At 42.4% G+C, this 13,893-nt stretch overlaps 1 protein-coding gene across 1 annotated transcript in view; it reads right to left on the reverse strand.

Moving 5' to 3' along the window:
• Positions 1-7,919: 7,919 nt before the first annotated feature.
• The window catches only part of LOC134447512 (echinoderm microtubule-associated protein-like 6), a 190,025-nt gene continuing 184,051 nt past the window's right edge, over positions 7,920-13,893 (reverse strand). The window contains exons 39-42 of the mRNA XM_063197047.1: positions 11,081-11,184; positions 9,911-10,064; positions 9,393-9,493; positions 7,920-8,587 (exon numbers count right to left, since the gene is read on the reverse strand). Of these exons, the coding sequence (XP_063053117.1) occupies positions 8,563-8,587; positions 9,393-9,493; positions 9,911-10,064; positions 11,081-11,184 (384 nt within the window). The 3' untranslated portion in view covers positions 7,920-8,562. The remainder of the gene's footprint in view (positions 8,588-9,392; positions 9,494-9,910; positions 10,065-11,080; positions 11,185-13,893) is intronic.

Below are 13,893 nucleotides of genomic sequence, written 5' to 3' on the forward strand. Positions count from 1 at the left end.
GGTACGCTCCCAAGTAGCCTATGTGCACGCGGTTGCATGCCTAGTTGTTGGCACGCAGGAAACATGTTCCCAGCCTTCGTGTGGTGAATAGGCTATTATGAATTCCAATTAAGGAGCCTAAACATGTAGTTTGGCACTGTAACATGGGTTACCACCAGTGGGTAGCATCACTGCGATATAGGCCTACACCAGGGGTGTCAAACACACATTCAAAGTGGGCCAAATCAAACTCTGGGATGAAGTCGAAAACAGTATTTAAAATACACTGAAATTGTGCATAGAGCAGACTTAAAGCTAGGCAAATAAAACGTTCCCACCGTATTATACTCATACTATCGTATACTTCTATGTCCTAGTATGTGCCAACACTATCTGGACCACTCATAATTCCTGTGATGCACAAAATTTTGCCTTCATATTTTCTATATATTAATGGTGGATGTGGGGGCCCACCGTAATACACATTTGCAATGATCTCGCGGGCCAAATAAAATGGTTCCGCGGGCCAAATTTGGCCCCCGGGCCTGAGTTTGACGTCCCTGGCCTACACTCACCGGCCACTTCATTAGGAACACCTCTCTACTGCTGGGTTGGACCCCCTTTTGCCTTCAGAACTGCCTGAACTGTCTGCAACAATACTCAGGTAGGCTGTTGCATTCCAACAAAGATAAATTGGTAGTAATTGGTCGAAATTGTGCTCAGAAAATATCCTCATGCCATTAGATCTCCAGCCTGAAATGTTGATGTAAGGCAGGGTTGACGTATGTGTTCATGCTGTTGAGGCCAAATTCAGACCATTCCACCCGAGTGTTGCATTAAATATCAAGACTCATCAGACCAGGCAATATTTTTCCGAACCTCTAGCTAGTAGGGATGGGATATTGGTGTCGGTGTATCGGTATCGGGTTGAGATATCGACACAATTCAGAGATCGTATCGGAATTTTCCCAGTATTGACATTGAGCCAGGTGTAATGTTAATTTGAAGACAACACTTGCATATTAGTTTTCAGGATGGGATTGTTACTTTTTTTTACTTGTTACTTTTGACTTATTAATTGGTTTTCTGTTCTTCTGACTTCCTTTTCTGACCAAACAGTCATCTTGGGCCTACCTTAAGTTGAAATCCATACATCCATGAAATCCATGGTTTGGTACTGGATCGGAGTAGTATCGGTATCAGCAGATAGGCTATACAAATTTAGATATCAGAATCTGAAGTGGAAAAATGTGTATCGGTGCATCCCTACCTCTAGCGTCGTTTATGGTGAGCCTGGCCAAATTGTTGCCTCATTTTCCTGGTTTTAGGTGACAGGAGTGGCACCAAATGTGGTTTTCTGCTGCTATAGCCCATTTGCCTCAAGATTTGATGTGCTGTGTAATCTGGCATTTACCTCGGGTTGTAATGAGTGGTTATCTGACCTAATGTTGCCTTTGTATCAGCTCCAACCAGTCTGGTCATTAGGTGCATTCGAGATGTGTCAACGCATGCATGCGCATTTAGACCGCAATGCACCCTGGATGGAAAATGCTGCATGACGGTTAGATTTCCTGTCAAACTTCGAAATTTCGTCGACGTTGCGTTGACGAGGTGACATGTCACATGGTGTAAAACTATCGCGGGATGAATGCGGCTGCAGTCAGATCTTGCAACCTCTGCAGTTGCTTATCCCCTTCAACGCTCGTCGGCGGACTGCCTCCGAGGTCACGCGCCCATAAACTGGTTGGTCAACAACTCACTCACGTGTGTATATGGGTGTCTCACACCTCTACACAAGTGTGCGCAGGTCCCCACTTCAGCTCCTCCTCACTGCCTGTCCCCCCACTTCTCACACGTGGTGTGTTAGTAGAGCAAACCGGTGCGAGCTCATCGTCTCGTTCATATTTGTGGCCGACTGCAAATGCGCTGTATTTAATAACACCCACATCGTGACAACAAGTTCTCGCTCACATGGTTCCGTCAACGTTGGTCGACAGCAACAAAGTCGTATGGGCTTATTATCCTCAGACCTCTGCCATCAACAACGCATTTTTGCCCACAGAATCGCTGCTCACTGTAGCCTATTTTTTTTTCCGCACCATTCTTTGTAAACCCTAGAGATGGTAACGTGTGAATATCCCAGTAGATCAGTCTTTCCTGAAATATTCAAATCAAGCCTTTCGGCACCAACAGCCATGCCATGTTCAAAGCCATTTAAATAGCCTTTCTTCCCCATTATGATGTCCGCTTTGAACTGCATGAGATCATCTCTACATGCACAAATGCATAGTTGCCAACATGTGATTGGCTGATGAGAAATTTGCCTCAATGAACAGTTGTAACAGGTGTTCCTAATGAAGTGGCCGGTGAGTGTACATTGCAGGAAAAAAATTGTGGAACATACTGAAGTGTTGCCAGATGGAAAATGCTGCATTAAAATGCTGAAGTAAAAAAAGCGCAGACAAATGGTTTTGAAGCGATTCATTTTATATATAAAATCTTTACCTCTCACTGTCAGTAACGCACATTTCTCCACCTTGGAGAACACAGTATCCTGGAAAGGAGACCTCGTTACAGATTTTTTTGTGTGTGTGTGAGCATTTTCATGCAAGGTGAGTGTTTTTCGTCTCTTCTCAATTTAATAAGCTATTTAAATATCTAGACAGGTTACAAAATGTGACTACACACTCACAGACAAAAGTGCCAATCCTGCATTCAGAGAGTAAAAAAAAACCTGCCATGTTTTTCTTTAAACACGGGTTGAGTTGATCTAAGTCGATCATCTTTTCTGTAGTTGATTGATATACCTGTTGATCTATGTGTCTTGAGTGCCCAGTATGACATTGGCCGTTTCCCAATGTCCAGTGTTCTCGCCTTGCTAGGACGTGAAACGCCCAGTGATTGGATACTCTTTGGTGAACTCCCTGAAGTATCCAATCACTGGGCGTTTCACGTCCTAGCAAGGCTAGAACACTGGACATTGGGAAACTGCCATTGTGATTCAGGTCCGTTTGGATACAGCTGAAAAAAGTTCTTTCACACACCTCTGTAGTCGAATAGGTGTGTTGGATACTGCCCTACTAGTAATACCATTCAAATACAATGAAAGTCACTCGCACTGTCCATTCCACAAGACTTGTACTGTTTTAGTAATCCGACCTCCTTAAGGTGAATTAGAGCTGGCATGGTCAACCTTGAAGCAGGGTTTTTTTTTACTCCCCAAAAGTATAATTGTCACCTCTGCTCACAAACTTTTGTTTTGCAGTCGCACATAATTGGCTATAAACATAAAACATAGGCTAATATATTAAACTTCACAGCTCGGTCAGAGCAGCAATGTTGATCTTTTTTTTCTTCTTCTTTAAAGGGGTATGCCACTATTTTGGGGCTTAATACAGTTAAAATCGTTGGCTGGGGTTTATAAAGGTGGTAAAGTGTCTTATTTTTCATGTAAGCCGTTGTCTTGCTTTAAGACAGGTTAAAAGAGGGAATATGTCGCTAAGCTAGTGAAAGTCAATGTATCCGTGTAGCATGCTACAATGCTACACGGATACATTGACTTTCACTAGCTTAGCGACATATTCCCTGTTTTAACTTGTCTTAAAGCAAGACAACGCTTAACATGAAAAATAAGACACTTTACCACCTTTATAAACCCCAGCCAACGATTTTAACTGTATTAAGCCCCAAAATAGTGGCATACCCCTTTAACACCAGAGTAAGACTTGTTGCTATGTCTGCAATGCATGCCTTCTATTTAAGACAAAAAAAACCCTCACAACATAAACGGTCACGTCCTACACATCGTACATACTTTACATACATACATACATACACATACATACATTTAAAAATAAAGTCATTTTAACAAAAATATAAACACCTCTACAAACAGTAATGTTTACAGTACTTCTGCCAGCCATGGCACCTGAGTCCACTGTTGTCGTATTTGGAAAGAAGGTCAAAGGGTCAATGAGGTGGTTAGTGGTGATTGATCACAACAAAGATGGTGGATTTGCCAATAAGATACTTCATAGTCACCATTTCCCAATGTCAAGTGTTCTAGCCTTGGTAGTGCATCAAATGCCTGATTGGATACTTCGCAGTGTTCACCAAAAGCTATCCAATAAATGGGTGTTGCACACACTACCAAGGCTAGAACACTTGACATTGGGAAACGGTGAGTGAGCGCTGCTTTCTTAGCCTAGTAAACTAGACCAACCGTACCATCTATACAGGCAGAGTAAGTTTAGTGCCAGATGGGTTGGTCTAGCCTCACACCATAGGAATAACCATTGCTGGGCCATGAATCTGGCCTGGCTCTGTCTTCCAGTTGCCACGCACTGTATGGTCTTGAATTTGTGTAGAAAATGGTGCAAACACAGACTAAACTTGTCTGGCTTACTACTTCATGCAGCCCAAGCATAATGGGGATCTACTCCAGACTGCTTTTGATCTTGAGATCGGTGGAGGGGACTAGTACCTCCATACCACCCCATTTTCTCCAAGTCAAGGACCAGAACCCAAAGTCAAGAGGTGTAGAATCACTGGTGAATGTTTTATGTTGGATGTGTATTGGGAGTAAAGAGAGAGTTGGGGTCTAACGTAGTGGTCTAACCGTTTTGGAAATCAGAAAGGTTGCAGGTTTGCATCCACACCAGGCTTCATGACTGAAGTGCCCTTGAGCAAGGCACCTAACCCCACGTGGCTCTAGGGGCTGTAACCAATACCCTGTGCCTAAATAACTGAGTCAGTCTGGATAAAAGTGTCAGCTAAGTTTAGTGTAGTGTGATGTCATGTCCGCCTAATGTACTACCTGGGCAGTAAATGCTAATTTTAATCACCAGTCAATGGTATCCCACCCACCCCGCCCCCGAAGCAGTCCAGGTGCCACATCCCCACTTAGCGCCCATAGATGTGGACTACTATGAAGTTATCTTGCGGTTTTTCTACCATCTTTGGTGGCAATATCCAGTGGAGGACACACTTGGGTTGAGAAAGTACTGTACCAGTATAAAGTCATGCCATGTACGGGATTTGCTGAAACTAATTGAATGACCTACCCGACTGATTGTAATATCCTGAATGCTATGGACAGTCAGGTAGATAAGATAATTCAAGTCATCTTTCAGATTAGGTTTCATTAGATTCCACTTTGTGATTGCGCATGTATACAGTAAATAAAATAAAAAATGCAAGGTGATGATGAACATGGTTAATGTGCATGGGAATGTGACGATGTGTTAAGAGCATAGGCAAAGATAAATACATGGCAAGACATGGAACTTTGCCAAAACCAGTACGTCCTCCTTTGGTACTAACTGGGTGATACTATGTCTCCTCACACCATATCCATGTCAATAAATACTCGTCTTTTTAATAATCCTTTGCATATCACTTTGATAAAGAACTCTTCGAAAAGCCCTAGAATCTATTTGTCTTGTTTTTTGTTTTTTTTTGGAGTAGCACCATGGAAGAGAATTAAAGAAAATATGTTGTATTTCCCTTTTTATGATGCGTTTAAGGCACTTCACACATTAAAGGAGAAAAACAAAAAAACAAAACAATACATTAAACAACCTTATGAATATCACATGATCCCTTTGATACTCTGTCCACCATCTTGCACTGTCTTGGCATGAGCGTGGTGAATTTGCCACTTTACACGTTTTACATGTACATGAGAAAGTAAACATTGCACTTCATGGAATGGCAAGAACACCCATCCACCATGACATGAACAGATATGAAAGATAAGAACTCCAGACCTTGGATGGAAGCATTGCGGAGCATTCCATTCACTTCGGCCTAAAGTAATCAAGGAGAGAGCATACTGTTGTAGGGCGTAGTTCTCCTGTTCTCATTTGGAAAGAGGGATTCAGATCCAACTAGAACTTTCTTGTCTCTAAAAAATGTCTTGCTAGCATTGTCTCGAAAGCTCTTTTTTTTTGGAGATCTCAGTCCTTTTTGTCTCTCTCTCTCTCTCATCTTGTCAATCAGTTACTTTGTTTTCCTTTTTTATTTTTTTCAAACTGTCATCTTGCTCTTGAGAGAAACAGACCAAATTCCAATGTCAAATGTCCTGCTAAATTCTCAGCTCAAGATTTTTGTCTATTTTTTTCTTTTGTAACCTTCACCATCTTTCCCCGTCTTTCAAATTTAAGTTGTCAAGTGCAGACAGATTTGCCACCAGCAGTGATACATCACAAAAATCAGAAAAGTCCAAAGAGGTATTTTTTTTTCTCTTTGCATCATTCCAGCTGACTTCATCCTCTATAAAACTATATCACAAAAATCCTGTGCACAATTACTATATCTATATCTATATACTCTATGTCTTTTGAACGTCCCTGATACCATCATGTACTGTAATACTCTTTCTGTTATGCAGTAATCTAATTTGTGTGAATGAAATGTCTCAAAGGTAGAGTTAGTCTCTAAACACTCTTTTCCACTTAACTCTCTTTATTATCCACAAATGTTCCAGAAATCGTCTTCCTATTAAAAAAAAAGCTCAAGGTTTAAAAAGAGTGGCAGAAAGTTAAGGGTCTGCCCCTCCTCCTTTTCGTACTCCACAATTCCCTTAATGTTCCATAAGCGTTTTGTCATGGATTCTCTAAAAAGCACAAGGTTAAAAGGAGAACCTTTTGCATATAAAGTACCCCTCTGTTGGCAGGGAAGCATCCTGTGAAGGCTGAGATAGTACGCCAGTGCTCCTAAAAAAACTCCTCAAAAGGCTTCCAACCTCAACCTCCTCAGAAGGCTTCAAAAGAAGAACCCTGTAGAGTCCATTTCCAAAACAGTTCGGAGTAGAACCACAGATTATGTCTGTTTTCTTTGGCAAAACGAGCCAAAGAAAGAACCATTTAAGCACTAAAGGTCTCAGGGGGGCAGGCCTGCAGCTGACCCCGGTCACTGTGTGTGAGAGAGGAGGAGGAGGAGGAGGAGAGAGGGATGGATGAGATGATGTGTCCCCGTGGAGTGTTGTTGTAGTTTAGATGAAGGTCAAGCGTAGTTGAAATGTACAGTAGTTCACATGTAGTAGAAATGCTGTTAAGGTGAAGATCAAATGTAGTTCTGGTGGAGTTCAGCCCTACAGTAGCTGAAATGCTGTTAAAGGGCAACTCCTGCCAATTTCAATGTACTGTTGTATTGCTCACGCTACCCTTGACTTGTCAGTACCCGGTGACGCCGCAGTTTTTGGCCCAGCCCTTTCCGAGATATGAGCTATTCTAATGGGGGCAACTTTTGTTTACATTTTTAAAAAAAATGAGCATAGGCCTACTCCAAATATTTTCCCAAAAGGTATTGCTGTTTGTTAGCTGTCTGCTGATGTTGCATAACCTTTTGGATGTTTTTGGGAATAAATAAAAATGTTTTTTTGAAATGTAAACAAAAGTTGCCCCCATTAGAATAGCTCCTATATAGGAAAGGGCTGAGCCAAAAAATGCGGCGTCACTGGGTAATGACAAGTCAAGGGTAGCGTGAGCAATACAACAGCACATTGAAATTGGCAGGAGTTGCCCTTTAAGGTGAAAGTTCAGATACAGTTCTGGTGAAGTACAGTAACTGTACAGTATGTGTTTCAGGTGTGTTTCTGATGTGTATTAGATGATGTTCAGATGCATTTCTGATGTGTTTCACATGAATATCGGGTGCATTTCTGACGTGTTTGAGAGTTGTATTTCTGAGGCGGTACAGGTGAATTTCTGATTAATTTCAGGTATAGAGTGCGCTGCAATATGCGACCATGCCTCCTCCACTTGTCTCCTCCACTTGCTTCTCTCCTCGTACCAGGAAGTAATATGTCATGATGACATCACTGACAACAGCATTATATTTCAATATCTTGCAAAAGCTCAATTATAATTGAGTCTTTTCCCCATTTGCTATTGGGATGGTGAAAGAAAAACAGTCCCTCAAAAGTTGCTGTGGCTGGGCTGACAGCTGGGAGACTTTATCGTTTTCTCCACGGAGGAGGGGCCAGGAGGCGGGACGAGGAGACAAGCGCAAGTGGAGGAGGCAAGGTCGCATATTGCAACGCACTCATAATTCTGATGTGTGTCAAATGGCGTTCAGGTGTATTTCTGATGTATGTCCAGGGGTATATCTGATATAGTCCAGGGCTATACTGTATCTGATGTGGTCCAGGTGTATATCTGATGTGGTCCAGGTGTATATCTGATGTGGTCCAGGTGTATATATGATGTGGTCCAGGTGTATATATGATGTGGTCCAGGTATATTTCTGATGTGGTCCAGGTGTATATATGATGTGGTCCAGGTGTATATCTGATGTAGGTCCAGGTGTATATGATATGGTCCAGGTGTGTCTCCGGTGCGAGGTCAGGTGTAACCTCAGGTGAATGTAATGCAGCATCTCAGGTAAGGGGATTGCAGCAGCAGCAGCAGCAGCAGCAGCATTGGAGAGGCAGTGAGACGGCCACACACACACACACACACACACACACACACACACACACGCACACACACGCACGCACACGCACGCACACGCACACACACTTCATGACACTTGGTGGCTCTGTCACATCACATCAGGGAGTTGGAAGGTGACGACGCCACTTTACAGGCATTTCCAAACAAAAACACTGGGGAAGAAAGTAAGAGGGGTTTAGTTAGGTAATTTGTAAGACTACACACGCACCATGCCCTTACACATACTGATGTGTGGTGTGTACCATATTAGGAATTCAACTAAATGAACAAGTGCTGATGTAAACGCAGTCTGACCTCAGGCTAGCCTATTCATACCCATGCCTACCATACCTTGGAAATACTTGTCATACCACCTACACCACGTTACACAGATAGTTAGGAATGTAAATAACACATTGTCCACTCTGTTCTGCCTCCACTAAAAAGGGCAAGAGTGTTTGACATGAGGAGATAACACAGATCTTGTATTTCTTTTCTCCTTTATTATGTCAACTCAGCCAGAGATTCTAGGAGTATTATCCAGTTTCTTAGACTTAGACTTATGTTTATTGATCCCGCAAGGGGAAACTTAGGGTAACGGCTGCCACCATCTGCGGCGCCCCAAAATCTGCGGCGCCCCAAAACTATGGCATAGCTGAAGAGGAGGACAGGAAATGGTTGGGAGAGAGAGAGAGAGATGGGGTTTATTTAGCAAATGAGCTTGGCGCCGGAATCGATCCCGGCTCCCCAACATAACCGCCTTAGCCGTTTGAACCACGGCCACGGCCACATTTCTTTTTTCGATCTTCTCCCGTATCTCCCCATATCCTGACACCCCCCCTCCCCAGTAATGTCTAACCCCTTTTGCATTGCCCACTACATTACCGCCGTTTAGAATCAACATTTGTCCAACCACTTCACATCTCCTAGATTCTGATAAACAAATACGTATGTGCTGTGGACGGTATGTCAACTCACCTGCAGTCGCTGCCTCCTACGCTGATGACATACTTGTCGTCGGCGGAGAAACGGATGTTGGTGACGTGCGCAGAGTGGCCGAGGTAGCGCTTGTGTTTGGCCTGAGACAGAAAAGCAAACAAGTCATTAGCCAAAAAAACAATTTGAATGTCAGAGCCATTATGTGATTGCTGTATTCGCTCTGGGCGTGATTGAGCTAAATTCAGCTAATGACCTTGACTACTCGGTAGCTTTAGTCATTTGGTCATTTCTGGTGTACATGCACCTTAAATTTTATGACACTAATGTTCATATAATAGTGTCAGAAGTAGTAGTTCCAATACACCGCGTTCTCCCAGCTACATAAATCGTAGAATGAGGAGTTTGATCGCACTTGGCTAATCTTTTCTTAGTAATTTTTTAAACATTTTTGTACATAGCAGCAGACGAAGGCAACAGCTGAAACATTGGTTTTTCTGCTGTTATGTACAAAAAAAACCAACAAAAAAAAACGACGAGCCGAGCCCTTTGGTGCTTACAAATTTTTCTGTGCAGGGGAAGTCGAAGAGCTTGACGAGGCCGAAGTCGTCTCCCGTGGCGATGTTGAGGCCGGCGTGGGACACGGAGGCACACACCACGTCCGCCTTCTCAGCGTTACGCGGCCACACCCCCACCACCTCATCGCCCAGCACACTGGAGACACACACGCAAGCACAAACACACACGCGCGCACACACACACATGCACAAATACACACACACACACACACACACACACACACACACACACACACACACACACACACACACACACACACACACACACACACAGAAAATAACCTTTTATCTCATTCAGTGTTCATTTTCAAATTCAGACAGGGGGGTTGCCAGGCTTTTTTCAACGTTTGAGTGATTTTTCAAGAGCCATAAAAAATTGAGATCTTTGTCCATGTGAACAACAAACATACCAGATCAACGTGTTAGGCCCCACCCCCCATACAAAAACGCAATTGACTTGATATCAAGTCTTTGGCACTGCGCCATACATTCTGAAAAGACTCGTTTTCAAGTCCATGGCACTCAAAGAGCTACCAGAGAGCAGCTTTACACAGCAAACAATACAATACGCATTTCAGAAATACCAAACCATTTCATGGTAAACTGAAATATCTGGCCAGATAAAACAATTTGCAATCAATCTTGATTCAGAAAGGGTATGGTATTGATTATTAATGATCAAGGGGCTAATCATTTTGTCCTTTTCATTTTTGTCCTTGACATATGCCAACAACTACGTAATACCTTTAGAATCTTTGGATTTTTTTGTATTGTTACACTGTTACATTGTTATTGTTAAAACAAAAAAGAGCAAACTTATTGAATGTTATCTCAACTTATTGAACATTATCTCAATAGTGTAGAGGTATTTGTTTCCAAAATAACAGAGACTAGTTAATAATGGTCATTCTCATTGAGAAATCAAGAGAGATATCCACTTTCAGAAGGGGTGTGGGGGTGGGGGGGGGGGGGGGGGGGGGGGGGGGGGGGATAACAGCGTCTTCAACTGTGTCTCTCTCCTTACCTAGTCCAGGTGGCTGAGGTGAGTCTATTGATGACAGCCTGCTCTGCCACCACAGTGTGTGTGTGTGTGTGTGTGTGTGTGTGTGTGTGTGTGTGTGTGTGTGTGTGTGTGTGTGTGTGTGTCCTTACCTAGTCCAAGTGGCCCAGGTGATTCTATCCATGACAGCCTGCTCTGTCACCACTTTGCCACTGGGCACCTCGTGTACCTGCCTCTTGTACATCCCTGTGGAGGCCTGGGGGACATTCAGAACACATGGTTAACATGACGAACCGGCTACAGTAAGTTAACCTACAGCAGGTGTGTTAACATGATGAACCGGGCCACAGTAAGTTAACCTACAGCAGGTGTGTTAACATGATGAACCGGCAACGTAAGGGTTAACGTTCGGCGAGAAGGTCGCTACCGTGGAATAGCAGCACGACAGAGAGAATCTTTAGACCCCGACGCGGAGTGGAGGGGTCTTGTTCTCTCTGAAGCAGGTATGGGCAGTATTGCTATTACATCTAATTGAAATACATTTTGAAATACAAAATACTATTTTGTATTTGTATTTCATATAAGTGAATTACATGTATTTGTATTTGGTATCCAAATACTTTCCTCCAGTATTTTGTGTATTTCACAAATTGTTCTAAAGAATGTTATTACACAATATGAACACAAGATGGGGCTGTAGGCCAAAAAGTATATGAATGCCCCTAGCTGAATTGGAGGCATATGCTTGGACTTTTTAAGCTTTGACTGCACAGGAAGTTCAATTTGGTTCAAGGTGAGTGGCTAATCATTTAATTAATTCCTCAATGACGTGTTAATGTTTTCCCCATGTCAATCAAACTTGCTTTCAGTTTGCCATTTAGGGCCTTTTGTGTAGAATTGAGTGTTTTAAAACTAGCTGTAGCCAAAGTGCGTTCCAATATGCAACCTTGCGTCCTCCACTTCTGCTTGTGGCCTCGTACCAGGAAGTAATATGTCGTGATGACATCACTGACACCAGCATTATATTTAAATATCTCACAAAAGCTCAATTTTAAAGTCTTTTTCTCATTTGCAATTGGGATGGTGAATGAAACAGTCCCGTAAAAGTTGTTGTGGCTAGGCTGACAGCTGGGAAACTTCTCCACGGAGGATGGGCCAGGAGGCGGGACGAGGCCACAAGCACAAGTGGAGGAAGCAAGGTCGCATATTGGAATGCACTCATAGAGCCAACCAGTATAGTTGCAATACCGACTCTGGCCACCATGCTATAGGGAGTGCAGTTTCAATGAGCAGTATAGTTGCAATACCTACTCTGGCCTCCATGCTATAGGGAGAACAGTTTCAATGAGCAGTATAGTTGCAATACCTACTTTGGCCACCATCCTATAGTGCACTTTTTTTTTAAAGCACTTTGTCAAAGAAATGATTGCTATTCTTATGGCACTGACATGTTAATTGACAAATTAAGTCAAGAGTGAAGGGTGACCAGTTGAGAGATGTTCTCATTTGCAGGCGTCATAAACCGGCCCCATAGCCAACGTTGGAATTCGAAGCTGTTTGAAAAATTAGTTATGATAACAGCATACAGTATATCTCCCTTACAAAGTATCATTCAACTTTTTGGTCTTGTGTATGTATGTCATCGTCATTATTTTTGCAAAAGTTGTATGCATGTACGATATCGCTGCAACATGAATTTCCCCACTGGGATGATAAAGGGCATACATACTTACTTAGCCTACAGCAGGACCTCTTTCTTTCTTGTTTGAGCTTTTGTTTGTTTTATAACCATCATTTAATTTCTCAGAATTTAATTATTCATTTAATTTCATTGTGTAAGTCAAATTGTTAGTTTTTGTACACAATGGTTTTTGTTGTATTTTGTGGGTATTTTTTTGTGTTGAAAATACAAAATATTGTATTTCGATATTAGATACTGTTACAGTTATGTATTTTGTATCTTATTTGTAACATTTTTTGCTGGGTATTTTGTATTTGTATTGAAAATACATGTAACTGTATCTTTGCCCATCCCTGCTCTGAAGTGCTGCTATTCCACAAAGCGACCGACTCGCAGAACGTTAACCCGCTTATTATATGGAAATACTTAAATGTACTTAATGTTAAGTTTATTATAATTTTTCATGTCAAAAGATTGTTGCTGCGCAAAACAAAACAGTGCCGTTGTGGAACACCGCTAGGCAACAGGTAGCCTAGACAACAGGTGTCTATCACAGCAGCTGATTAGAGTCTTGTTGAAAAGGCGCTTTAGCAGTGAAAAGTCTTGTTGCCATTGACAGCGGTCTGATATAGACCAACCCGTCCGTTATCTCAAATATCAGGGGAGCCCCATTGAAATGAATGGAGCATTCGACCGATGACGTCACACCATATAATAAAGTAAGTTAACATACAGCAGGTGTCTTAACATGATGAACCAGATACAGTAAGTTAACCTACAGCAGGTGTGTTAACATGATGAACCGGCCACAGTAAGTTAACCTACAGCAGGTGTGTTAACATGATGAACCGGCCACAGTAAGTTAACCTACAGCAGGTGTGTTAACGTGATGAACCGGCTACAGTAAGTTAACCTACAGCAGGTGTGTTAACGTGATGAACCGGCTACAGTAAGTTAACCTACAGCAGGTGTGTTAACATGATGAACCGGCCACAGTAAGTTAACCTACAGCAGGTGTGTTAACGTGATGAACCGGCTACAGTAAGTTAACCTACAGCAGGTGTGTTAACATGATGAACCGGCCACAGTAAGTTAACCTACAGCAGGTGTGTCTACCTCAAATTGACGAGGGCCGAAATTAAGATCTGGAACGTAGTCGCAGGACCAACTAAATATTTATCAAAAAAAATGACTAAAATGCTAATAGTTGAAGTTCAGACACATTCTTTCCCATCATACTGTAGGGTAGTTCAAATGGGCCAGCACATATAGCATTGCATATGA

Source organism: Engraulis encrasicolus, chromosome 1, assembly GCF_034702125.1.
Source record: "Engraulis encrasicolus isolate BLACKSEA-1 chromosome 1, IST_EnEncr_1.0, whole genome shotgun sequence".
NCBI lineage: Eukaryota > Metazoa > Chordata > Actinopteri > Clupeiformes > Engraulidae > Engraulis > Engraulis encrasicolus.